At 34.2% G+C, this 26,729-nt stretch overlaps 2 protein-coding genes and 1 long non-coding RNA gene across 4 annotated transcripts; 1 reads left to right on the top strand and 2 right to left on the bottom strand.

The window, feature by feature from the left end:
• Positions 1-2,259: 2,259 nt before the first annotated feature.
• Positions 2,260-10,206, bottom strand: LOC137403908 (NAD-dependent protein lipoamidase sirtuin-4, mitochondrial-like). Of its 2 annotated transcripts, none has more exons than XM_068090018.1 (3): positions 9,407-10,206; positions 8,951-9,106; positions 2,260-2,707 (listed from the first exon to the last, which is right to left on the bottom strand). In XM_068090018.1, exons 1-3 carry the CDS (start codon positions 10,040-10,042, stop codon positions 2,549-2,551), a joined length of 951 nt encoding a protein of 316 aa, XP_067946119.1. In that variant the 5' UTR covers positions 10,043-10,206; the 3' UTR covers positions 2,260-2,548. The 2 variants fall into 2 exon arrangements, with proteins under 2 accessions (XP_067946119.1, XP_067946120.1); XM_068090019.1 differs by having other exon boundaries at positions 2,266-2,707; positions 8,960-9,106.
• A 171-nt stretch (positions 10,207-10,377) lies between these two features.
• LOC137403685 (uncharacterized) lies at positions 10,378-23,704 on the top strand. Its single transcript, XR_010979608.1, has 3 exons — positions 10,378-10,443; positions 15,330-15,496; positions 23,367-23,704. It is a non-coding gene; the product is annotated as an uncharacterized lncRNA (long non-coding RNA).
• Positions 18,146-26,532, bottom strand: LOC137403684 (uncharacterized). The gene is made up of 6 exons (XM_068089685.1): positions 26,396-26,532; positions 25,848-25,953; positions 25,147-25,289; positions 21,157-21,287; positions 20,043-20,109; positions 18,146-18,720 (listed from the first exon to the last, which is right to left on the bottom strand). Exons 2-6 carry the CDS (start codon positions 25,919-25,921, stop codon positions 18,590-18,592), a joined length of 546 nt encoding a protein of 181 aa, XP_067945786.1. The 5' UTR covers positions 25,922-25,953; positions 26,396-26,532; the 3' UTR covers positions 18,146-18,589.
• Positions 26,533-26,729: the final 197 nt, after the last annotated feature.

The following is a 26,729-nucleotide window of genomic DNA, read 5'->3' as shown; positions in this document are numbered from 1 at the left end:
AAACTGTATTCTGAGTTGGTAAATTTAAGCACGGTGAAATTAGTAGTATATATATTAATATATATATATATATATATTATGAATCAGACAGTATAACTTGATATGCCGTAAGCTCTCTATTTGAAGGCCACAGTCATTTTAACGACACCTCTAATAGAAAGCGACTATAGAAGATTGATTGAAAAATATAGCACCACCTTTTAATTGAACACCACCTCTACTTGCCTGCCACTTTGACATCTTTTATCTTTACGAGCTCACAGTATAAAAAACCAGTAGAAAAGTGTTCACAAAATAGTACTAATAATGACTTGGTGGCATCAATAGCAATAAATTAATTCGTTGTTGCTGTAGTAGCTGCCATGATTTTAGTGATGGTGTACCTGAGAAGATCGATCATTACAACCTTCAGAACTCCACTCTGATTTGAAATTGCTAAAGTTTTAAACCCTATTTATTGTTTTCAGATTCATCAATAATGTGGTTTCCAATTTTACCTGAAGAGTTTTGATGACCGATGAGAAAACTCTTCAGAAACACTGTACGACGTAATAGCACCAGTTTTTATGACATATTATATGATTAAAACGTTAAAAGTATCTTTAAAACCTAAAAACGTTACGTCCATTTTGTAACGCTAAAGATTAACATTTTTTTCTTCAAACCTCCGAAAGCAACACCATTAATAACTGCATCTCGCTAATATTTTAGAATCAAAGTGTCATTGTCTAACTCGTGTGTGATACTTTGACTTATATGAAAAATAGCTTATTAATACGCTGAGGCTGATGGCATGAATGTTGACCCATCCAAAGGAAGTGAAATTATATTGTATAAGTGAAAGTATATTGCTTGATTCTTAAATGCTTCAGATATACTTGACAATAAGATGATAGTTTAGGCAGCATACAGAGCTTTACTAATGCCATAAAGGTCTAATCTTTAAAACAACAACTAGAAAAAAAACTTCTTTCCTATAGGTTACTATATGTTTCTCATATGAAGTTCAAATGTGACATTAAAACACAGATCATGCAAAAAACTTCAATTCAAAGATATCGGATTACAACACAAAACTCGAAGTCATTGATGTACTTTTGCTAAAAGAAAAAAAGCTAAATATTTCAACTAGCAGTGGTTATTCATTCATTATAGGTTAATTTTCTTGTTCATGATTTGTGTTTTTAAGGTGACCTGCTGACGTCGGACTTGCGTGTCACGGTAGGAGACAATTGGACCGAATTTGCCTACCCAGCCGGCAATGTCATTTGCGCCGCATTTGTCGGCCAACCGTCGTCTGCTGTGTTCAGCATGAGCTGTACTAATGTCCTTCTTGGGAGATACGTGAGAATCACGGCTGTCGGTGTTAATAGCGAGATCAATCTGTATGAAGTTGAGGTCTGGGGCTGGAAATAAACATGTGAAAGCATTTCTTTCTGTGGATGATTGCTCTGTAGTTGATAATTTTCGTATTTTATATTTACTTGTTTCGACTATAACTACTTCAGAGACAGGAATGCAAAGAAATTGTTGGAACAGATCTGTATTTAAAACATGTTTCAGAGCAGTTGAAAGGAATATTGACAGTAACTGAACCCCTATCAGTTACGAGGTGGAAGCAGCATCAAAGTCTGACTTGTTTTGCAATGATTCAGCAAAATGTTATGCTGACATATTACTAGTAATATTACCGTGTTGAATTTAATCTGTCAATGCTTTATATACCTACTGTTTTAGTCATCAACCGCTTATGAGCGAAATTGATCGGCTCTCTCTTAGAAACAGTTTGTGAATTTACCGAATTCAATTGTTTGTCTGCTCACAAGCAATGTCAAGGAAAAACAAACTAGCTATCTTTTTATCTTTTGAAATATATGTCTATATGTTGTTTTCATGTTGAAATTGCTTTCCTTTAACAAATTTTGACATTGAAGTTGTCTTCCTTTCACCAAACTAAAATGATGTGGATAGGTGAAATCGTCAGTCTTACCTAAGCCATTGCAAAATCTTTCAGTAGCTCCAATCTACCATCACAAATTGGATCTATCCTACCTTGCTAAATTCTCATCATATGTCAAGTAATGAGAAGACAACCCCTAGAGGACTTAGTTGTAATCGCTGAATTTTGATTTTATTGGCGTTGGTGAATTCAATTCAGCACTTGCAATTTTGAAGTTGAAAACAGCTTCCTTCTGCCAGCAAACACGCCCAAAATCTTTTAGCTTTAAGAGTGTTTAGTAAGATGATATTAGCATGGTAAAATCATAAAAAATATTTAACCCAAAACTAAAGGAGAAAGAATAAAATTTATTCAATTTTTTAACTTTGTAAAAAAATAATAAATTTAAGTGCATTAAAAAACACATTTGGAGTTGTTGGCCTTGAAAAAATAAAACCTATAATAATCCCATTACATGCACGAGAAGATGACAACACTATTGATGTGTAGGCATTCTGCGGCGTGATAATCACAGCAAAGAAACTTGCAAAAAATAAGCTTGGAAGGAACAACATCAATGACATGATTATGCAATAACTCAACCATTTTTCAAGAGTTTGTGAAGTCCATCACAGGAAGTATGTCTCCACATTTGACGTTTAGTTTAAGGGTAGCATGTTTGTCTCCCCTTGTCTCACCTATGTTTACTATAGCTATAGGTTTCTTTAGCTCAGCAGCAGCAAGCACAAATCTGTACCCAGAAAAGACCTATAATAAAACAAACAATAAAAATAAAATAAATAAGTGGTTACTTTGCATTATTTCATCAATAGCCAGTTAGGAAACCTGTAAGTAAGCTTGTTGAAGTGTTGTTGTAATAGAGTACAGACAGGTTTTATTATTAAATAAGCAACATGGATTCTTTCTGGTCAATAATTGACCCACTTTGTAAACATAATTATTGTTACCGCTTCAATGAGTAAATGATTATATTTACAGTGTTCCAACGTGTTTAAATACCATAAATAGATGCCTCGATACTCTTTAGCGTAAACCTTTGTTTATGTAAATTCCACTGAACATAAAAAGATTAGGTAGAGTTTTCTAATATTTTTACATAACTAGACGAATGCTCGGTGTTGCCTGAGTAATAAAAAAGTCTTTGTACAGATAATTGGTCTTTATTTAATTAACATACAACATCAGTTACTATTCTAACTTTCAAACTTCATATTATGAAAAAAGTGGTTTGCGCAGTTGAAATATATTAAGAAAGAAAATAAAACAGTTGTTAATGTGTTTGAACTGTTTAAAATGTGTGTAAATGTGAAATAATTAGCAAGTAATGCTTAAGTAAAGTTTGTTTTGCTATGATTACACTGAATAACTATTTGGGATACAATTATATGATTCTAAGTCGTTTCGATGTTGGCATCGTAAAGCAAAAATGTTGTATAGAAGGGTATAAACAACCATACTAATTATCTTATGCAAACACCCCCTGGTGAAAATCATGAAAATTTTATATACATACTGTACATATTAAAAATTAGCAACAAAATAATATACCATAAAACCTCTAATTGAATGACACCTCTATTTGAACACCACTTCTATTTGACCGCCACTATGAGAGAAGGATTGAAAAAAATAGAGCGCTACCCTCTATTTTAACGCTACCCCCATATGACCGCCACTTTGACTACCTTTGATCTTTAAAAACCTTTAACAGCAATTGATCAATAGAAATGTCCACAAATTCATATTAATAATGAATTGTTTACATTAATAACAATCAATTTTCTCGTTGTCCAACTCCAAAGCTTTTTCCTTTAAAAATTTGAAAGCAACACCATAGAAATAATCAATAACAGTCTCAGGCTAATAGTAGTTCCTTGTTTAACGCGGTCTTAATACTTTGAAGTACATATATAAAACATGGTTCAAATTTACAATGGTAAATAAACTTTGAAAGCAACACCATAAAAATAATTAATAGCTGTCTCGGGCTAATAGTAGTAGTTCCTTGTTTAATGCGCTCTTTCTACTTCGAAGTAGCCAACATATATATAAAAGCGGTTTAAATTTACGATGGTAAATGAACTTTGAAAGCAACACCATGTAAATAATTACTAACTGTCTTAGGCTAAAACTATTTCTCTGTTTAACGCAGTCTTAATACTTCATGTACATATATAACAACGCTTTGCAAGTTTTGGGCCGAAGGTAACATTTAGCGAGCAAAACTTTTACGCGTTGCATTTGTGCTTAACGCAACGCGTAAGCTTTGCTCTGCCAAAAAGTTGTTGGGATGCTAATATCGATTAGTTCAGCAGTGCAGAAGAAGAGTTAAGGTCTGAAGACATTGTGGAAGGTATTGGACAACTAGAAGATTTTCGTTTCATCGAAAGCAACAATTAGAACGCAGCTATCCGAACAAACGATGGAAATATTTTGGTTTTCAAAATGTTAATTTCTGTTTCTGCATGAAATGTTTCATTGATGTCACTTGTTTATGAATATTTATTTGTCACATTAGGTAGATTATCGTTACATAGCCTAAAGATTAGCAGATTTATAGCATATTATTTGATAGCATCATAGCAGTAATCTGATCATACAATTGATCGACGCTCGTAACTCCTCATCTATTGCGCACAAAAAGCTAGTTTTGGCTGCAAGCTGTAGCAAACATATCAATGAGTGCAATGAGCTTTTACACAACATTGGTAAACATAGATATAAAATAAAAATATGTCTTCAATTTTAAAATGATTTAAAAATTGAAAAGGCCAACAGATTGCAAACGAGGACACAGGCTATATCTGGGCAGGTCAATTGCAAGTAATAGATATCAACTGAGAGATATTTCTCGGTTTCTCAATGCATATTTATTAAAAGATCTTTGAAATGTTGGAGGTAGCTTAGCAGATTTATTGCATCCAAAAGGTTTAATATCACTCCACCGGAAAAAGAGAGCAAAATATAGGCGACATTCGCTTCGCCCGTCATAGCGCTAAATTTACTTTCTCAAAATTTTGACTGAACATTTGAAAAATACACCACCAGCCTCCATTTGAACGCCGCCTCCAATTGACCGCCGCTATAGAGAAAGTTTGAAAAATAGTGCGCCATGGTGTTCAATTAGAGGTTTTACGGTATGTTAACCTTGGTAATTATCATTACCTACAGTAACTTTAGTGTATTTAGTGGTTAGGATCTGCAATAGAATGTAACATTGCGATGTACTACACGCAGTACGTACTGTTGGGAGGTCTTACCTTAACGACAGACTATCTATATTTACATTTCTCAAAATTGGTTATATGTGTATTCGTCGTTTTGATTGTCTAGCTATAGCTATTATTTTAGCATTGTGCCCATGCTTTACGATGTCCCTGTTAAAAAATTCTTATCTAAGGCGTTATCATATTCAATATACCGTAACCACACACTAATTAATTTAGCAATGCACCCACACGTTACGATGCCCCTGTTAAGAAATTTTTTTTCCCAACTGCTTTACGTATGACGCGGGTCATAGCATAACGTCACTAGAAGCTGTCCACTCACATTATTAAACTGGCTAATAGCGAGCAGCTCTCACTACTTCTCATTGTTTATAAGACAAAACACTTTTCCCATGATATGTAGTTTGAAAGTTAGAATGGCAAATGTTGTTATATGTTAAATACAAATCAATTTTCTGGGCAAAGACTTTTTTATTATTAGTATTGTCATTGTCAAAGTTTTGATGGATAGCTTCTGGTGGAACAGTAACCTTTTTATACACAAACATATCTATGCAAGAATTGTTATTATTAATTCAACATATTCAGGATTTTTATTGTTTTCTCAGTTCGTATCAATTGTATCATCAACGAATCATATTTTATTGCAATCGTAGCAAAACAGACTTAATTTAGCTATTACTTGCTAATTATTTCGCATTCACATCTAAACCCTTTTATAGTTGTTTTATTCATTTTAAATTTATTTGACCTGCACAAAACATTTTCCTCATGATATGAAGTTTGAAAGTTACAGTTGTTTGGCACAAGTTTGAAAACCTTAACAGTTGTTTTTATTTTTTCTCTTAATTTATTTCAATTACACCAAACACTTTTCTCATGATATACAGTTTGAAAGTTAGAATGGCAAATGTTGTTATATGTTAAATACAAATAAATTGTTTGTCAAAAAAACTTTTTTATTACCCGGACAACGTCGGGTTGTACAGCTAGTATAACATAAACATTGAAATTCACGTCAATGAATTTAGCTTACTAAACACATACCGTACTTCTACACATACCGTACCTACTTACATACCTACTACTACATACCTTACTAAACACTTACTTCTTAAAGCTAAACTTTAGTCTGTATTTTACTAAACTTTAACTTTATCATAGACCAAAATTTGATCATTTTTCTGTTTTCAGTTTTATTTTTACTATAACTTATAATGAACAATGATGAAATGAACAAGTGAGATAGAGAGCAAGCAAGCGTTGTATCTCTTTCAGGTGGGAGGGGAGGGATTTCAGCGAATACCATATCGACATTTTTGTTATTCCGTCGTTATCAGTACAGCGACTGCCCTAATTGATTTCAAGAAAAATTTTTGTTGATATCGCAAGGTAGAAAAAAGCTTAAAAGAATGTCGCCTTCGTATGGCGAGGACAAAGAAACACCGTGTTCCCTATCGTAAGGTAAAAAATTTTTTATAACAAGGCGCGCTATATTAAATTAAAATTTGAATAGTGAGTGTTCCATAGCTAGCATTAAGTGTCATTTTCTTCTCTTGCCGCACATGGGAGGAAACAAAAACTTTTATCCTAACCTCTAATGAAGGCATCAGAAGAACAGGCGGACATTGTACTTACCACAGTAAAGATACATTTTTTTACCTTATTTTATTGATATGCCATATTTTTTCGTTTTGCAGCACACAGTCTTTGCTGCGGTAAAAACTCGAATTGACATTGAATTAAAAATTTAAACGTTTAAATTGACATTGATGATGTGCGCTTTCCATATACGTAAAATAACCGTAATCATAGACCCTAAAGCAAGTGTATGCAATAAGAAAAAAGAGAAAAGTTGTTGATGCACATCAATAGTACCAAAGTTACTGTAAAATAATTAACTGAAACTTAAGATTTTAAGTTTAGTTCTTTTTTGTTTTGAAAGACTGAGGGGGTGAGTTTGGGAAGATCTTAGAACGGATTAGTTGACTTACACACATTCTATGTTTCACATAACGTTAAATTTCTACAATGCAAACGTTTCTTGAATATTTACATTGTAAGGGTGCCTACCACATCTCTAATGAGATGGATTTGAGTTTTGTTATTTCAACGTACAAAACGCCACCCTTGATTTTTCTATACCCTTTAGTTTTGAGCAATTTCTGTCCAATATCGACATGCAGAATAGGGAAATAACAAACTTGTAAAATGTGGGTTTCAAGAAGCTCCTAACAATAATTTTTTTCTTATAAACCTACAATGCAGGGCAACTTAATCTAAATAGAATGGGTGACAGGCAGTACCAAGGTGAGTGAGCAAATAGAAGTCTTAAAGGGTGACTTGCAACAAAATTTACATTACAGTTATTTGGTATCAAAAGATTCACCATGTCTTACTCTGTTGTGTTGTAGGTGCAAAATATGTGGAAAGGTGATTACAAGCTCTTAAAAGCTCAAAAACGAAAAGCCGCCGTAGATTGGAATCTGTTTATTTCTCTGACGTAGTCATTACAGTTTGGTTATCGTCTTGTCATGTGATGTTCTCACTTGAATTGAAAGGCCAATAAAAAGCTCATTATAAAACTTATTGTAGCACTAGTTTATGACAAACACTTCGGGTTTTACTGAAGACTCCGTATCAAATATAGATGCTCGCTACATTACAGTTTTGTTTCGGCATCATCTAATCGTCAAGTCGTAATCTGATCATGTGACCCAATACTTCGCAATTAATTTTTGCAGCACTTTTCGATTATCACAGGTGACTGACAGGCTCGTCATGATTATCAGACAATGATATGTATTCCTTCGAGCTAAGGTTAAAAAGTTCAACGAATTTTTACGGTAAGCTATAAGATATCAGTGCTAAAAGTGACAGCATTACAATGACGATAAAACAGGCGCGTAAGAACAATAGACATGGTTTTATTGAATGCGTGAAGTAAACTTGTGAAAATATTTCAACGAATGAGGTTGCATGAAAGTGTAAACAGAAACCATCCTGTAACAACTACGTCCCATTTGAGCCTTTTGGAAAGCGAATCCAAACTACGGCAGTCTCGTGTGGCTGCGATTAACTGTTCGTTTTTGAGCTTTTAAGAGCTTGTAATCACATTCCCATATATTTTGCACCTACAACACAACAGAGTAAAACATGGTGAATCTTATGATACCAAATAACTGTAAAGTGAATTTTGTTGCAAGTCAACCTTTAAGTTGCCTCAACTAACAGTAACATAAAGTTAACACAATTTGATAATGACTTTAGAATGCCTTGTAAACTCTAAATAATAAAAACGATAAAAACCATCAATACTCAAAATTCAAATGTGAATTTTAAAATAGCTTTTTCATACTTTGCTTTTACTTGTCTTAATTATTTATATTTATTCTGATTATATTATTATATATATTATATATTTATAAATGTATATAATAACTAGCTAATATTAACATTAAAACCATTAGAGTTAATGATATTTATTTGACTTATTGAATCCTAAAATCCGTGAGTTTGTGTTAAAACCTATTATTGCAGAGTGAGAGGCCTTGTGTACAGCCATGGCCTAGTGGTCTAGTAGTGGCCTAGCGAACCTAACCAGTGAATAACAGATTGGGGTTCGATCCTCTCGAGAGTTCGCTAACAATCAGAAGAATATCTTTAGTCATTTGGTTAAACTGGTTTGAAACAAATGAAGAGAAAACACCAAGGCAACCTTTGACACTAGTTACTAGTAAAGTAGAGAATGTATAATAACTTTACTAACTTGTAACGAACTCCCAAGCACTAGTAATGAGTCACATTCATCGACTTTCTTGCGAAGAAACTCTACTGTCGCTTTTTCCACATTGTCTCCAAAGAAGATTATTTTAGGCATCATTACTCCATCTCTACAGTTGCTGCAAGGCGGGACCTGAATGTGGATGAACATCAATGCATGAGCAGGTAGCAGGATCTACAGATGCGACTATTCAACAGTCAGAGTTACAAAGTTTACAATGTGCAAAAGCAAAATTGGGTCTAGCTTTAAAAAAAAAGTTTATCAAGTGACTGCAAATGTCGGCACAAATCTAAATGAAGCTGTACCAAGAAGCAATTGGTTGGTGTCGAATGTGGCAAAGGCGGAAATTCTAATGCAAAATAATGGGCAGATTGATTGTTGCCAGCAAGTTTCTTTATCCATATATTAGCAAAACATATAGGTTAGATGTACCTGGAAGCCTTTTATTTGTTCGTCTGTGAGGAAAACATCACCGTCTGTCGCTATTTCAAAGTCTCGAACATTCCATGTAGGATTCAGACTTGCAATACGTCGCTGATATTCATTTCGAGTAATGACACTATTACATGATAAGCATCGGGTCTCATACAAACTACCATGTAATTCCGTAAGTTTTTGAGAGCCAGCTTTAGAATGTAAATGATCTACATTTTGAGTAATTACCCAATGAACGAAACCAGTTTGCTCCCAATTCGCCAGGATGTAATGATTTTGTGAAGGTTTTGTTTGACTATAACGAGGCCAACCAGCATAGCTTCTAGCCCAATACCTTTTGCGAAGATTGGAGGAGCGAATAAAGTCCTGATACTGCATCGGTTTATAGTTCTTTCTGGCATACAGTCCGACTTTCTCGGATCTATAGTCGGGTATGCCACACTCCGTTGATAATCCTGCTCCAGTTAAAACTAATATTTTGCTGTTTGTATTTATAAAGTTTTGGAGCAAACGAATTTGGTTCGCAGAAGGTTTTGTAGCCTCAGGAACATACAGTTTTGGCTCAATATGCAGTCTTCGAATAATGCAGTTGAGAGCGAGGCGATTAGAAGCTGTGGAAAGCTTGAGAAGCATACTGCCAAAAAAGTTAATGCCCTAAAACGGTAAAAACTGTACACAATTTTTGTCTACATATATTACATCAGAGTAGCAAAATTTCAGTGGTTCAACTACATGATAGAAAAAGATAAACGAGATAATCGACAAAGCTCGCGATAACTAGCATCGTTGGAATTGTTGCATAAGACGTAGACCTATTTCTAAGTCTGCGTGTAGGCTAGTAACAATGAAGCCAATGAAATAACGACCTTGTAACAAATGGCCAATGAAAAACTTAGTCAAGCGCCTTACTAAAACAACGAGTCGCGTTGAACATATATTTGTAAACTGTTTACTCCATTAGGATCTATAATTTTCCCTTCAAAAGCTGGTCCAAACCTGAGTAGAACATACCTAGTAATTATAATCCGTACTACGTAAGTGTACTATCTGGTTTAAAATACTGGGATCGAAGTTTAAATGTAAATTGAAAGTTAAACAAGACCACTTCAATTTAATAATTAGTATACAAGGAAACAAATAAAATGTTTAGAAAGCATTTGAAGTATTTTTGTGTTAAACTGTTGGCTCATACATATTCAAAAAATTAATTTCTGTTTCGCATGTATTTACTTATTGCCTGGACGCCAGTCCTCATCAACTGCAAAACTAAGGAGTTCAATTGTAGTTCAATTACTTTCAATACAGCAATATGAATATATGACTTTTAGGGTCAAGTCATTTCCGGAAACATAGGAGGTTTTCTATTAATATTTGATGACTATCAATAGAAGCGTAACTGCAACCTCTTGAGCTCAACTCATGGAAGATACTAGTTTTAGTGCAGCGACGGATTACAGCTCAGCGATATAAAGTTTTCTGTGAAGGTGATTTTGTGAATATGTATAATGCAGAAAAGCATAACCATATTCCTATTGGCAGCAAAATCAAGCATGGTAAGCAACAACAGAATCTGGAAACAATGGTTTCACTGAACCTAATAGATCTAGTAAAAAACTTGAAATAAGCTGTACAACATATTGAATTTCCAGCTTATGGCGCTGTTTCGAGTTTGCCGCAGAGAGCAAGTTGAGCTGAGGCTTTCCAACAATATATTACTCTCCATCTAGTTACATCTTACATCTTCTTCATAGAACGTACTAGAGCTAGTTGCGGCAAGCAGCACGCCTCATATGTTGAGCAGTTGTTAACACTCGATAATATTGTAATTTATTGCCATATTAGCAATTAATTGTTTATTGTTGATTTGATGTAAAGCTTTTAAATTCACGAACAGTTTTTGGTAAAAAGCTGTTGTGATAAACAGACGTTCTTGCATATATAGTAGGAGGATCGCCTCTTCCAGCAGCTCATGTGACAGTCGTATTAACTCGGTCCTGCATTAATTCATCATAGGTGGTAATCAATGAGTTGTGATTCTGGTCAGAGGAGAGGAGTCGCATTAGCAGATTTTGTTTACTGACCTTCCGTCTTTCACATAGTGTTTGCATATTTAAAGTATCTAAAGCTTTGGTGATGCTATCTCTTCCTTTCAGTTTACATATAAAACGTAGTGCGTTGTTTTGCACCATTTCAAGTTCATGTTGTAGTAGCTTAGTAGAAGGGTCCCACACAGTGAAAGCATACTCAATATGTGGCCTGCAAAGACTAGTATATGCTAAGAGTTTGGCCTTTTCAAGAGCTTCATATAGCACACGCTTAATCATGCCTAACTGCTGTCTCGCCCTTCTGGCTTTGGAGTCTATATGTTTGTCAAACTTCAGGTTAGATTGTAGGATAACACCTAGGTATTTGGTTTCTTCAACTATTTCTAATTGTTCAGTGTCTAGGAAGTATTCAGCTGAGGGAGAGTTATTTTTGTCATTAAAAACCATGGCAGAGCACTTAGATACATTAAATAGCATTTTCCATTTGTTATGATATATTGAACTGTATGTGTGATTAGCAAGTTTTACAGTTTATAGAAATTGTGGGCTACTCCATTCTAATTTGAAGAATGGCTGATTTAAGCAGAACTTAGTTTAGCTAGTAAAGCCTAATGCAAATTATGGAACAAGATGTGTATTATTCTTTTCTCAGATAGTAGCATGCATCTAACAAAGCTACCATAATTTAAGCGCAACATTAAAAACAAGATGGGTTTCTTTAATGTTGTTTTAAGTACCGCATCTCACTTGCAGTGGTTAAATTACATTCTTGTGAAAAGTTTAAAAATAATTGTAATTTGAACCAAAATCGGGGTATTATACCTCGAATTCGCGATGGTAAATTTTTTCGATATCGACTCATTACCTGTTAGTAATATCTGTAGCGTTCAGCCTATTTTCAGTGAATTATGCAAGACGCAATATTTTAATTGACCTGCATTAAACAACGAAACCACAGCAATATTGATATTCGCCACAAAAGCAAGCTTTGCCACTACCAGGAATTCAGATTGTCTATGTTAATCAAACTTGAAGCCTCACCATTACCCTATACTATTTCCATACAAGCTTCAGATGCCTATACAGTGGTGCCAGCGATATCTTTTTTGTTGGCTCCAAAAAGTACAACACTCTATAAGGTGTTGTGCAACACTCTATATTCTACATATGCTTTGATTAAAAATGTCTTGGATATAAGCGATTTGAATTACTAATTTCTAAATTGACTAGTGTATATACAAGGGCCAAGATTGTAAAATCAGCTACATAGTCAAGATATTGCTATTGAATTTTAATATATAAAAATAATTCAGTATTTTCAAATTTACAGAGCTCATCTTTGACTCGCTAATTGTGTTTGAGGTATTGTTGCCCTGCATTTGTATAAAAATTTTCATTACCTATGTACTGAATCAATCAGACATTTTTAAATATTTTGAGAGTAGACGAGCGACTGAATATCTGAGCTCAATTTTTTGACGCTTCACTCTTCATTATGTATACCAGAAACCCAACTACTAGTCTCAATGAGCGCAGTTCTAAACAGTCACGAGAGAAATTAATCGAGTACCACTATGAAAAGACATTGAAAAATGCAAATTTATAGATTTGCGGTATTCTTTATTATTCATTTATGATTAATATTTTTATTTATTAAATCTTATTAAGAACAATAACTGGTTGCTTCATGTTAGTTTACGCTTATGATAACATTGTGAGTGTTTGAGTTGAACAATGTCTCTAGTAACATAGACTCTCAATAGAAATGAAAGCTCAGTGACTAGTAATTTTTACCCTACATTGTCTTGTTAGAAGTACCAACAAGTCGGTTGATTTGAATAACAACATCATAACTCAAACGTTTTCTTAGCGAAAATGCACCAATGAGTAAACCAATCAGGGAGTTTGAGCCTTTATTGAAACTGCTCACAATTATTTGCACTCAAGCGGCTCTGATGAATACCTCCTAGCAAAACTTCAACAGAGAGTTGAAAGAATATTAGCCATCATATGCTTGTTTTACATTAACGCCTATTATAAAATATATTATATATGTTATAAATTCACAAAATAAAATTATATTGTGGCTAATTATCAATATACCACTGTTTACAAACGTTGTTGTGACTTTCCAAAATTGTGGCTCGTAGTTACAAAGCTTACAGGCTAATGATAGCTTGTGAATGTATATGCCACAGTCCGCTGGAATGTGAGCGACTTTAATACATTTGTAGATGCTCAAGGTAGTTAAAGGCACTGAAAAATTCGGTGCCAAGGATGTTGTGTGTGACTTTGAGATCAGTCTGCACAAAGCAATAAAAGCAACATGGCCCCATGTTGAAATATGTGGGTGCTATCTTCACTTCACCCAGAGGGTGTACTTCACTTCCCCTCATTGGTTTAAAATTGCAATACAAGACCACAGTCTACAAGACATCATATGAAAACTTTGGAGTATGGGATTTTTACCGCCACATCATAATCAGACATTTGAGTAAGTTAATTTAAATTAGTAGGATTATTTTTATAAAAAATATCTTATTGCTATATGTGTTTATCAATTTCATTTTAATAGCCCGTCATGAAAAACATCTTTTGCCTTAACATGATCAACATTTGAGAAAATTTTGGTGAGCAGCTGTTTGCATGAAAAAGTTATTTAGAAGGCTTGAACTGGCTACAGAAAAATGGTAGTGATTGGACTTACATTCAATCAAGAGTGGAAAGTGTTTTACTGATTATGGTCTTGTCAAATTGAAAAGGTTGTGACTTTCACTGAGCTACAAAATTACAGCAGCAGATGTTTGTTAATGCTATAGTCATCGCTGCAGTTCTATGCCTTGAAGATTACTTCTGCATGGCATATTTCATTCTTAGAATCTGACAAAATTGTGAAGGTTTGCCATTTATACTCATGTATACAACGATCTCATGTATAAGTTAATAGGTATTTTTATTACAAAAATTGAGCTGTTATTGGTGTTACTCATGTATAATTCCACCCCGATATTTCAGAAATTTTTAGAATAATTATATGTGAATAGGTTGTTGCTATCCGAAATGGAAATATAACTTCCAAAAGGTTTTTATTCAATTCGATAAATAGATTTTGTCGGTATGCTTTTCACGAGGTTTGGGTTGACTCATTTACGCAATTATTTGTGAATGGCCTTATGCTAAAACGCGAGTTGAGTCTAGCCTGATCTCAATCAAAGTTTTGCTATTTAGTTAGTGATGAACAAATAAAAGCAAATATTTATTGAGCAAGGTCTCCTTAAAAATTACAGTTGGAAAATTTTGATTAACATTTGCCAAATATATCGCTTGTTTAATTTAAAATTGGCCACTGGCAGTACAACACTACAATGAGGGCTGTCATATTATGATTGAAAGTGTCGTTTGTAAGCTTGTTTACTGGAAATATATATCGTAACTTCACTGATACTTGATACTGGTACTTCTGTGAAGTAACATGAACATATATGTATATGAAGTATCATTATTATGGGTATTTGTTAAGGGTTAGATTTAGCTTTCCAAAATTTTGACGAGCTATTTGAAAAATACAACGCCACTTGTTATTTGAACGTCGCCTCTAATAAAATATCACTACAGGGGAAGGCTTGAAAAATGGACTCCATGGTGTTCAAATGGAGGTTTTACGCAAATTAATTTAATGCCAGTTTAAAGCAACAAAAAATACAAGCCACCAATTTCTATGAAACCGTTTTACAAAATACCTTCTAAGAAAGCAAATGCAGCAAAAGTCTGAGTTTGCCCCCTATAAATCCACTGAAACATCAGATAGTATGATTCCCAGCATGCTTCCTCCTTTACATCTGATTAATTTTAATTAATGCTTTTTACTGTTGTAGTAGCTTAAAGAGCTCAGTAGCTGTAATGGAGGCTGCAAAACATGTTTGAGTCATGGAGACGTTACTCGCCTACTTCCATGATACATTTATACATGGAATAAGTCCGATCAGAGTGGGGAATGTTTATTGTGGACATATAAGCTTACGGACTAACAACCATGTAGAAGGTAAATATTAAAGACTAAGAAGATCAATCAATTTGGACGATGCTACATGGTCCCCTACCTCACATGAGCAAGGATGCTCACCGAGTAGGTTTTCCCAGTTAATGAATAGTTATTACTTTTTTGGAATATGTTGAATCTCGTTGACAAAAATGTCTGTCAGAAGAACAATTCCTCCAGCAGCATGCGGGCAGAGTTTTGCTATTAATACTATATTCTATTATGACACATCTTGTGCCAATTTCCTGTGATTCCGAGTCACGTTATACCGCTGTTACAGCGTGCTAAAAACCAGCGGTTTATCATCACTCCATTTATAATTTTGGCTCCTCAAAGTAACTCAATAAAAAAGAGATAAACGCTCAAAAAGCTCCCATACCTGCCTTCACTACAAATTTTTAATATTTTGCTGCATATGTGCAAATGGCATAGTATATAGAAGGCAGTCAGAATGTGCAGTTCCCAGACTTCCAGAGATCCGACACTTGCAGTTGGTATAGCTACATTACATTATAAACTCCTTGCTTGGTTAGTACCTTTTGCCTGCAGGTAATAGAGAGCTTATTAAATTGTTAGCTTTTTGAATTGACATATATATAGTAAATGTAGGTCTGGTCACTGTTTTATTTGCTGATGCACTCGGATGATAGCATTTGGTATACAGTATGTGGATTGCGCTTGAGATGCAAAATACATCTTGGTTTTTTTAGAAACAAATCTGCTAGCATAAACAATCATATGCCACAGACTTAGTCAGAATTGCGATATGAAAATTAAATTGATAGCCTATTATAACAGCATATTGCAATTATTGGGTAGTGATGGCACCGTTGCACAGCTGTTTTGCATAACTGTAGGGATACCTGAAGGTAGACTTGCAAATGCTACTCATGGTTTTGTTTGTTGCTGTGATACCAGTAGTTCTATTGACATAATCTTTTCTCTGCATGTGTTGCAATAGTTTTTTTAAACAATTTTGTTTGTTGTTATAACTAAATTATGGCTAGTGGTAATTTGCTCTCCAAAAGCAAGTCAAAGATTTAACCTATACATTTATTGCAAGTTTTATTTTTACAAGTTTAACAGCAAAAACCTTTTGATATCAGTTTTTGTGTTCTCTACAGAGTCAAACATATGCGGTCAAATCTTTTTGTGCTGTCAATTAGCCATTTGAGTCTTAAAACTTATCCGCTTTAATAGCCAATTTTGTTACACTCGTGACTATGTAAGTATTAGCACTGATTCATCAAAATTTTATTTATATTTTGGCAGCAGATATGTATCTGCTCTTTATGGATTTTTTTATAGATAGATTATAAGGTTATGCATGCAAGATATTTTCGTTGGCCAATGAAGAAGCTCTGTTTGGCATACATATTTATAGAAAACATTAGGTAAAATTATTATAAGGAATATTACATTAGGCACAATGGTAAATTGGGACAAATGGGCCTTGTTACTTTCATACACAGCTTTTCACTGCCCATGATGAAATTGTTGTGTTGCCTCTGAACAAGCTCCTGTAATATTAATATCAATATTATTGTGAGACAGTTTTTTAATACATATTCACAGTTGACATTGATAGTTGACAGTTGCAGCTTTATTTCTTGTATGCGTAATTGTCAAAAACAGGTAATTGTAGATCTCCGTTGATAGACCTAGAAACCCTTATTAGTATATACTATATATTTAAAATGAGTTTTATATTTATTTTACATATAATATCAAGCATTTAAATGACTGCGTTGAGTTAACTACTGACAGCCCTGCAGGTCCTGATTATAATCTTATCTTGTCACTTTTTCCTAAATCTAACTTGACCCACATATTGAATATACAGATTCCCCTGTTTTGATCTTTTGATTGAAGGCTGCTGATTCTCATCCATTTTCACGATTCTAGTAAAATATTTTTGGATTATTGTTAGTTCTGCTTTCTGCTTTTGTTAATCTAAATCTTGACAGTAATTATTAGGAATTAAATACTGAAAGAGATTTGAGCATCTATTCAATTTGCTATTTCCTACAGTACTAACCTGGTAAATATAGATAGCGAATAATTGTTGGTTCACTCATATAATTGCTGCCATAAATATACCTGGACAAAAATTGAAAATAACTGAAAATGTGTGTTAGTTGGTGGTCTCCCAAAATATGTCAAAACGTCCTAGAATAATCTTTCGCATCACTCAAAAACTTCTTTAGATTTTTTTACAATTGTTCCAGCTCTATCACCTTCAACTCAGAGTTTCAATACTAATTACATTGATAAACTTATTAACTGAAAAGAGAATTTTCTTTTGGTTGAGATAAAAAATCTTAACGGTTTTCTCTAACAATAAAATATCGTTGCTGCACAAAAATTAGAGACTTGAAAACGATTTGACAAGTTACTTAGAGCTAGTTGATAGCTAAATAGAAAAAAAAATTTGTTCTTCACTACCTTGAAGCTTCTCTGCTGTTCTTTTCAAAACCTTTTTACTATTTTCATGCTGCCCTATTTTTATTTGCGATAAATATATGTGAGAGAGCTTATCATATGCTTATTAGTGTGATGCTAATCATAACTATGATCACTCGTGCTGAGTTTATTGGTTATATTATGAATGACTCGGTGACTAATCACCAAGTTCAGGTAAAAGCACACAAATATAATCAATAATTTATACAAGAATTACAAACAGCTAACATAACAAAAAATCACAGTTTAACCGATTTTCCTTTTTGAGATTACCAGTTTCCAAGCTATCTATTAGGGAACTCAGACAAAATAGTTGTCTACCCAGTCCTATGAAACATTCACATACTTTGGTGATGTCAAATATGTTCACACGATGTGTTCATTTGCCAAAAAAATACCTTTAACAATTCTGCTCTGTAACGAAAAATCTTCCGAAAAAGTGAAAAATATTTTCTTTCTTTTCGACATTATCCTTATGCCTAAATTTATAATTACATATTATGTCAGTTATATATAATCATGATTACCAACAAGACACCAAATGCTAAAATTTAATAATTTCTCATATCACGTAACATAAGTAGAAAAAGTACAGAAATTAACAAACAAAACATAATACATAACCTAATAGTGTTAAACATGCCAGATACAAGAGCAACAGTCCACAGCCTCATAACAAACCCCAGTGCGCTTGTCTCTGTCTAGGATGCTTTTCGCCTTTAGTTGGTTGAGTATCCAGAATGGCACCGTGAGAATAAAGAACGCTGTAAAATGTGAAAGAAATTAGAGACTTTTTGTGTGGACAGTTTGTACAAGTTCGTTAGCACACCTAGAAAATGAGAATGGTCATAAGGTACAAAACTCAAAATTAATTTTCAAGGATCCGTGATGGAAGTACACATTGCAAAAGCGTCAGAACGCTAAATCCAGCTGATGGTACTATCTAGCTTCTGACCTAGCTACATTGTGTATGGTTAACTGTTACAGGGTTACTAAGTTTTAACAAAACCGCTATTGTAACAATATGACTCTTCATAAATTTTCCTGATATGGTGGCACAACAATGCTGACAACGGTTGCAATGCACCCTAACTATATAAACAGATATTGCTAGTTCAACGGTTTATAAGATAGCCTGCAAATGCAAAAATCATTTCGCTCATTGTTGATACTAGAATGGTCTTTTACACAAACTGCTAGTATTGAATATTAAAATATAAACTTTTATATCTCTTTTACATACCAAGATTCAAAGTGGTCAACCTATGTATTGTAAAGCTGATAAGAATGCCTGATTGAATTATTTTAACTGGATCGTCCTAGCGTAGTGGAAATTGCCTTTGCTAAAGCTGTGAGTGAGGATTTGAGATTAGCGGTATATAACAAAGGTTTGGCGTCATTCTTTCTTTGTCCGGAATAGTAAAAAGAAGACACTCAAGACGGGATGGTCAGTCAGTTTAAGCTTGCTAAAAGATCGCCTTTTTAATAGCACTTGTCTAGCATCGCGTTTTGTCACTATCAGTCCAAACTATCACAAAAGTTCTGCTCCATACCTTGATACTGCATATTTTTTCATGACAGTTTTGTGTGTTTCCTTTGTTAACCATCTTTGTCTACGTCATGAGCTCTTACTTCATATTTATGGTAAAACCTCTAATTGAACGCCACCTCTATTTAACAGCCACCCTGAGAGAAGGGTTGAAAAATAGAGTGCCATGGCATTCAATTAGAATTTTTATGGTAATTAAGAGGAGCATTTTAAAAATTTTACCTACAGATTTGAGACTTGCATTTCTGCATTAGGGGATCTGGTATCTTTTTAGACATGGTTTATGCATATGGCAGAGTTTTTTCCTATTAATGATATATTATATGAACAACAAATAATTATTGTTCGTTTAAATGTGTTTTACCGAATAGAAATTCATTCATTCCTTTGGCTGAAATGTTAAATTCTTTGTTCTTCTTCCAGCTGGAAAAACAATAACCATCGTAGCTGATATTAATAATTAGGAATGAGTAGATTGTGAAATAAAATTTTTTATGTACTGTTTGACATTTGCTCTGACCTCGCACTGTCACTTACCTGCACATACAATGCTGAGTACACCGTCAACTATGGAATACCAGTAGAGTTCTGTTGAATAGGTTCTCTGAAACAAAGAATTCCTTTTCTAAATGGGTTTTCAGTCAATTATGTTAAAAATTTTGTTATCAAACTGACATATACCACCAAATGCTTATTTTTAGAAATCTCAGTGTTTGTTTTTTGTTAAACCCGGTGTGCAGTTATAGTAATTAACATCTGACAATGAAAATTTGCATCACACTAAATATGATCTTGGGACCTCCAGATCTAGAGGCTGCGAGCTTAACCAAATTAAGCAACACAGAATACAATTGGGCAAATAGTGCCCAATTAATTTAATACTCATGCTTAAAGCACTTGCTTGAGGATAATAACTAGCACTGTCGACAGTTACATGCACATGCACCGATTGTTAAGCTGGCCCAAAACGCGAGTATTGTTTTAGCAAAGATTTTAGTAAAGGTATAGTTTTCCAGCTGACTTACTCAATTTTATTAGGTAATTATTCTATTACAGTTGCAACGCCGGGCATATATACATCTAGTCTACACCTAAAATTAAGATACCACTATATAAAGAAATGGAGCTGATGTAAATAGTGTAAATGAAATGAGATAATGCAATAAAATATATGATGTGAAGAAAACCTCTATATACCATTTAATTGTCCATATTCATGTCATTATAAATTCTTGGTAAAACAAAGGCTCATCAGAATTTATCATCTGGAATATGTGTTCATTTCATCGTATAATTTATTATTCGCCCTGTAGAGATACAGCGGCTTCTTTATCAATCAGAGTAGCATTTAGTAGTCTACCGACGTCGGCAGTGATTTGAAAATATTGGGAATAAAAACAAAAAACTGAATAAAAAATGTTTTTTTAATCCAAACAAATTGGCATGAAGAAGAGTTTTCTATTTAGTGCCTTAAGAATTATTTTGTATCCACCAACTGGATTATACATCACTGTGAAAACTCCTGGTAAACTAGCTGACAAGCATAGAACATTCATTATAATTTATAGACTGTGTACCAACATTCAAAACAATTGATAAGCAGATAATCTTGCTAGTTGCTGAAAGTCGAAAAGGCTGATTGCAAACTTACACATTCTGTAGCATAGAAGACGAGTATAGTCTTGCCAATAGAGTATCCATACATTAGGCAGCCAAAAACATGGAAGACGATCTTCACTTGAAAAGGTACGGGATCCATCAGGGCAAATAGTATTGTGAAGCCTGGAAAATAAAACACCGTAAAATCTACAGTAGTGCATTTGTTCGTAGCAAGCATGCACTTTTATGATAATATTTATTTCTCCTTTTTCTAAAAATATTTAGACAGACTTTCTCGAGATACGATATAGCTTTGTGTATCTTTAATTTTCATAGCTTGTTAAGTCGACAATCATCCTGCGACTCAGTTTTACTTGGCGATAATATTTCTTGAAACTTTCATACAGCAATAAGTCATCACAAAACTATTTGAGCTATTCATCAATTTTTTTGTTAAACGAAAAGTATTTGATTACTTTCCTATGTGTTAAGGGAAATATTTACATCATTTCATTCAAAAATTAAATCCATAAAATGTATTTGTTTTTATTAGGTAGCAAAAGAAAACTTCCGATGTGAGCAAAACCATGTCATCTCAGCCCGGATCGGCCAAATCAATAAATTGTGTGGCCAGCTTTGAAAGATAGCGTTTAAGTCTTTTAAGCCTAATCCTGTATACACAAGCAAGTCCACTGGTCCTAATCCTGTATACACAAGCAAGTCCACTGGTCCTAATCCTGTATACACAAGCAAGTCTACTGGTCCTAATCCTGTATACACAAGCAAGTCCACTGGTCCTAGTCCTGTATACACAAGCAAGTCTACTGGTCCTAATCCTGTATACACAAGCAAGTCCACTGGTCCTAATCCTGTATACACAAGCAAGTCCACTGGTCCTAATCCTGTATACACAAGCAAGTCCACTGGTCCTAATCCTGTATACACAAGCAAGTCCACTGGTCCTAATCCTGTATACACAAGCAAGTCCACTGGTCCTAATCCTGTATACACAAGCAAGTCTACTGGTCCTAATCCTGTATACACAAGCAAGTCCACTGGTCCTAATCCTGTATACACAAGCAAGTCTACTGGTCCTAATCCTGTATACACAAGCAAGTCCACTGGTCCTAATCCTGTATACACAAGCAAGTCCACTGGTCCTAATCCTGTATACACAAGCAAGTCTACTGGTCCTAGACTGTTTTAACAACTTTTAATCGATTGTAAAAGCACTTAAGATAGCACGATTTGGCAGTCGGTTTGAAATGTCCTTGGTATTTTGGGTATATCTCAAGAGATGATAGGCCAATTGACTTGAAACTTAGAAATTTGGCTGTAAACGTATTACCTACAAAGTGTCCAACATTCTGTAATCATATATTAGCCAGGAATGCAGCAAAACAAAGTGAAAGTACTCAGCCGAGATTACTCGGGCGTAGGATCAGTTGAGAAATCAACTCCCCAAACCATCTCAGAGCCGGACTTCAAAGGGGCGATTGTTTGAAATAAAGTCAGGCACTATTGTTATAAGGAATGCTTTTATATCGTTATATTTTAATAGATATCTCGATATTGTATAGGTTAGCGAAAATTCCGTTTTTGTCCAGCTGGAACTGTTATTATAGGATACTAGCTTAAAAAGAAATATAGCAGTGAAAATTGTAAATACAGGAAGAGACATTTCAAAGAGACAGTAGTGCAGCTTGGAGTTCTATTAAAGTATTCTCTGATTTCTCTCCGATTCAAGTTTTTATAAGACTGAAGGATAATACGTGTTAATTTATTGCCAAGAAATTCCATATTAGATGAATAAAAAATTTCAATGTATAGGTTATTTATAATCCATCATATCTATTGCCTCTAGAGAATATTTTGTTGTTTTTTGTGAGAGCAGAAGTAATGAAAAACTGTTTTCTGTCAATGCTTTTATACTAAAAAAAAGCCAACAAGTAACTCTTGTCATTTATGATTGGCATGTTTATTGGATATTACTACACTCTCTTGAACCAAAAGAGAGGTCCCTGTGAATATGATAATTTATGCAGAGTTTACAAACAATTTTTCATATAGATATAACTACGAGGCTCATATGTTTTCTTATGTATTTCATACATAGTATTTGCATTTGTAATATAAAAACCAATATCCTAATGGTCGGTTAGGAATAATATATATGCACCTCGTTTTACTGAGCTGATAGATTAATATATGTTGAAATAAAAACAACTCCATGTTAGTGATGGCATTTATATATTTTAACAGTGATGCCAGGAGATAGGTGGGCTAAAAACTAAGGGCCAACTCGGCTAAACCATCAAGCTGAGACTTCTGAGATGGAAGGGATGCCGACCAAATGACAAACCAAGATGGCCCTTGGCTCGGCTGGAAATGCAGCTTTCGATAGGGTTACCGGGTCGACCACCAAGTCGGCCATTGAGGAGTGACATGAAACAGTGTCGGCCTTTGCGGTGGAGCCGATCCCATCATGAAAATACGTATAGAAGGAACGCAAATGAGCCCATTCAAGTAGAGCGCTTGATAGTCTCATGCAGTGCAGTTGATTGTAGCATACTCTGAACTGTACCATTTATATATTTGAGAAATATATATACTGGTTGTTGTACCAAGTGGTTTGGTTGTACGTGGAGAAGTAACCGGTCATGGCGGATCCTTTACATAGCCAAGTGGTCCAACAAAAGAGCCATTCGAAATTGACCCAGTTTATTTGCGAGTTGGAAGTGGGAATCTTAGCAATAAGATGAGTTAATTTTCAAATCAAGGTTTGAATAGTAGTAAAACCTGCCTAATAAATAGCCGCTATTATTAGCACCTAATCTTGATATAAAATTTTAAAAGCCCCAGAAATGCCTTATTTGATTTCCACCTCTTACAAACAAATATACTCACTTGCCATCAACTTAATGATGTTTCATATCAGACTTTGAAAGGATATATCAAGACCGGTTTTTTCTATATTGTGAACGCTATATTTTTGTTAATAGTGATACCTAGTTGTGTTTTACAAGCTATTCAAAAAAAGCATTTTAATTATTAGGTGCATAATGTAACAGTGTTTTGTCTCATTGGACCTTATGTGAATTTTTGACCAGAATTAGTTTGAAGCCATAAGCAGATTTGTTTGCCTGCAAAAGGGTTCATATGCTAACTATAAGCTTTACAAGACGCATGTGGTAGCAAGACTCAAACATATGGAAGTAGATCTAACCAATCAAAAAGCAAGACTCAAACATATGGAAGTAGATCTAACCAATTAAAAAGCAAGACTCAAACATATGGAAGTAGATCTAACCAATCAAAAAGGCATACTGACAAAAACTCTTCTAATTTTCATGGCTCAGCACAGCCCTTTTTTAATATAATTCTGAAGTTGAAAGTCAGAATGATCAATTCACTTACACTTACAGCTTTACAAGTCATACATGTGTTTATTAAATTATTTATTCTGATTAACCATCCGTTAGTCTGTTACTAAGGAGCTCAGTGATTTAGAATTTGCATTAATACATTATCAATAATTTGTAATTTTGGCACTGTTTATGCTGGTGTATAGAATCCAAATAGTATTTTCCCCAACTATGATTCTGGTGCCATAGATTTTGTTAAAAACAGTTCATTTTTATCAAGCTTTGTATGTTTGTATTATCATCATTAGCATGTTGGCAGTATCTTGCTGGACGATGGCAATGCCTTGTCCCGCGATAGACTGTTATGTGTAATAACTCTGTGCACAATTATTCTTAGATGTGAAAAGGTGGTCAAGTTGCGCAGATGGTAGCCTGCTTGCCGGGAAATCCGAATATTTGAGTTTGATTCCTGCGCAGAGCAATCATTTTTCCTAACACTCATAGCATGGCTATGGACAAAAGCAACTATTATTATAATGAATATTACAACACACTAATTAACTACTGTTAGATGTTGAAAATTTGGTAGTCTATTTGAAATTTCTAATTTACTTGTTGCTTGAAAGGTGTAATAAAATCATATTGTAGCAAATCACAATTCTCTAAAGCATCCTTACCAATCATGACGAAGGTGAAGGCAATAGTTGCAGCCAGGAACTGAAGGAGTGGGATTTGGCAGTAACGAAGGCTCCGTTCATTCAGCAGAACATAGAACTGAGGCACCAACATAGCTGCTATAGAGACGATCAGTAGAACTCGTCTATAAAATTATTTAACAAGGACAACTAGAAATTGGCAAAACTTTTACCTTTTCAGCAACAATGATGTGAGAAGCAAAGCTAAAAACAACCATATGATTCACAGTCTTGAGGAAGATTTGTGCTTCGTTTAATAATGCATACTGATATGCAAAATTGCACCAAATGTAGGCTTATGAATTTACTGATTCGGGCTTTAAAATTTAAAAAAAATAATTGATATCTCACTTAATGTTCAACTATTCGAGGTTTATATACCAGTCAATCAAAAATAACCTTTGATGGTAGAGTTTGGCTAACAGACATCACATTCAGCATGTGAGTGCACTGGTTATTGATGAGCTCATTCCATTTTTATGGCTGTTGATTAGTTCCAAAGTAATGTGCAAGATATCAGTACAATAACATAATAGTGAAAATATATTCTCCAAAAGGTATAAAAGTTAAGAACCAGAATGTCAATAATACTTTAACTTTGTAGACTGCTTGGTATGTGTCTCATAGTAGTAGGAATTTAGACAGAAATAGCAAAACAAAATAAAACAGTTGTAAGAACTTACATCTTGATCCTATTATTTTTAGGAAACCATCTCATCAAGTGGTAGACACAGTGAGGAATAAAGTAGAGCCACATTCTACCATATGAACAGTTTCACTTCTCTGCACCTGTAATTACAATTGTCTATGGAGTGAATACATTAAGTATAACGGTGTCCTAGGTTTTACACATTAAATCCTAATTTTTGCATCTTAATTCCTTTTGGTTTAACTTTTGTACTCATTTTTTCATTTTATTTTAGAAGCACAAAAGCGTAATGTAGTTCTTCAAGTAGCTTTTTTCATTTGTTTAGCATTACAGCAATACAATCACGAGCAGGAACATTAGTTTTACAAATGGCAAGGAACTAAACTGTTCGAAATTATTTTCAAAAATGTTTTGAATGCCAAATTAAGTTCGTATTATCGTATACAGGTTAAAGAAACGCTTCCAAGGTCTATCAGACAAGATTGTCATCTTAACGCAACTTTCTAGTCATTGCTTTTAATTACCCTAAAATCTGTCGTTCAGGCATAATGAACTGAAAAGCTATGCAGTATCAAAGCATACTTTTTATAAGAAATAAAGTGAATACTTCTGCACAATCCTAAACGTTGTATACGCAAATTATGTTGTGGAAACTCCTGAAGGAAAGTAGATTGTATTCGCCTCCATGCCAACTTGTAAACATCTCATTAGACCGACGGAACTAACAATGTCAAGGTAGATTGACGTCTTTTTGAAAATGCACGCGATAGCTGAATATTTGCGAAACACGTCGTTTCGAAAATAGGGAGGACAACTCTATAGGACGGTATTGCACGCGTTGCAATACCGTTCTACTTCAACCACTGCTGCAAAGGCTGCTTTTAAACAACCGCAGTCCGCAGTGGTCTGCAAGCAA

The sequence above is a fragment of the Watersipora subatra genome, chromosome 9 (assembly GCF_963576615.1).
Source record: "Watersipora subatra chromosome 9, tzWatSuba1.1, whole genome shotgun sequence".
NCBI classification, from domain to species: Eukaryota; Metazoa; Bryozoa; class Gymnolaemata; order Cheilostomatida; family Watersiporidae; genus Watersipora; species Watersipora subatra.
The sequence above is the reverse complement of the archived record's forward strand: the minus strand, read 5'-3'. Positions and strand labels throughout refer to the sequence as shown.

Excerpts from the sequence above, each read along its gene's own strand:
- LOC137403908 (XM_068090018.1), bottom strand. The coding sequence starts at position 10,042 with ATGCTTCTCAAGCTTTCCACAGCTTCTAATCGCCTCGCTCTCAACTGC. Across the intron at positions 9,107-9,406 it reads AACAAATAAAAGGCTTCCAG|GTCCCGCCTTGCAGCAACTG; the intron begins GTACATCTAACC and ends ATCCACATTCAG. Across the intron at positions 2,708-8,950 it reads GTTCGTTACAAGTTAGTAAA|GTCTTTTCTGGGTACAGATT; the intron begins GTTATTATACAT and ends GTTTTATTATAG.
- LOC137403684 (XM_068089685.1), bottom strand. The coding sequence starts at position 25,921 with ATGTGGCTCTACTTTATTCCTCACTGTGTCTACCACTTGATGAGATGG. Across the intron at positions 21,288-25,146 it reads CTTCACCTTCGTCATGATTG|GCTTCACAATACTATTTGCC; the intron begins GTAAGGATGCTT and ends TTTATTTTCCAG. Across the intron at positions 18,721-20,042 it reads ACTCAGCATTGTATGTGCAG|CGTTCTTTATTCTCACGGTG; the intron begins GTAAGTGACAGT and ends CACATTTTACAG.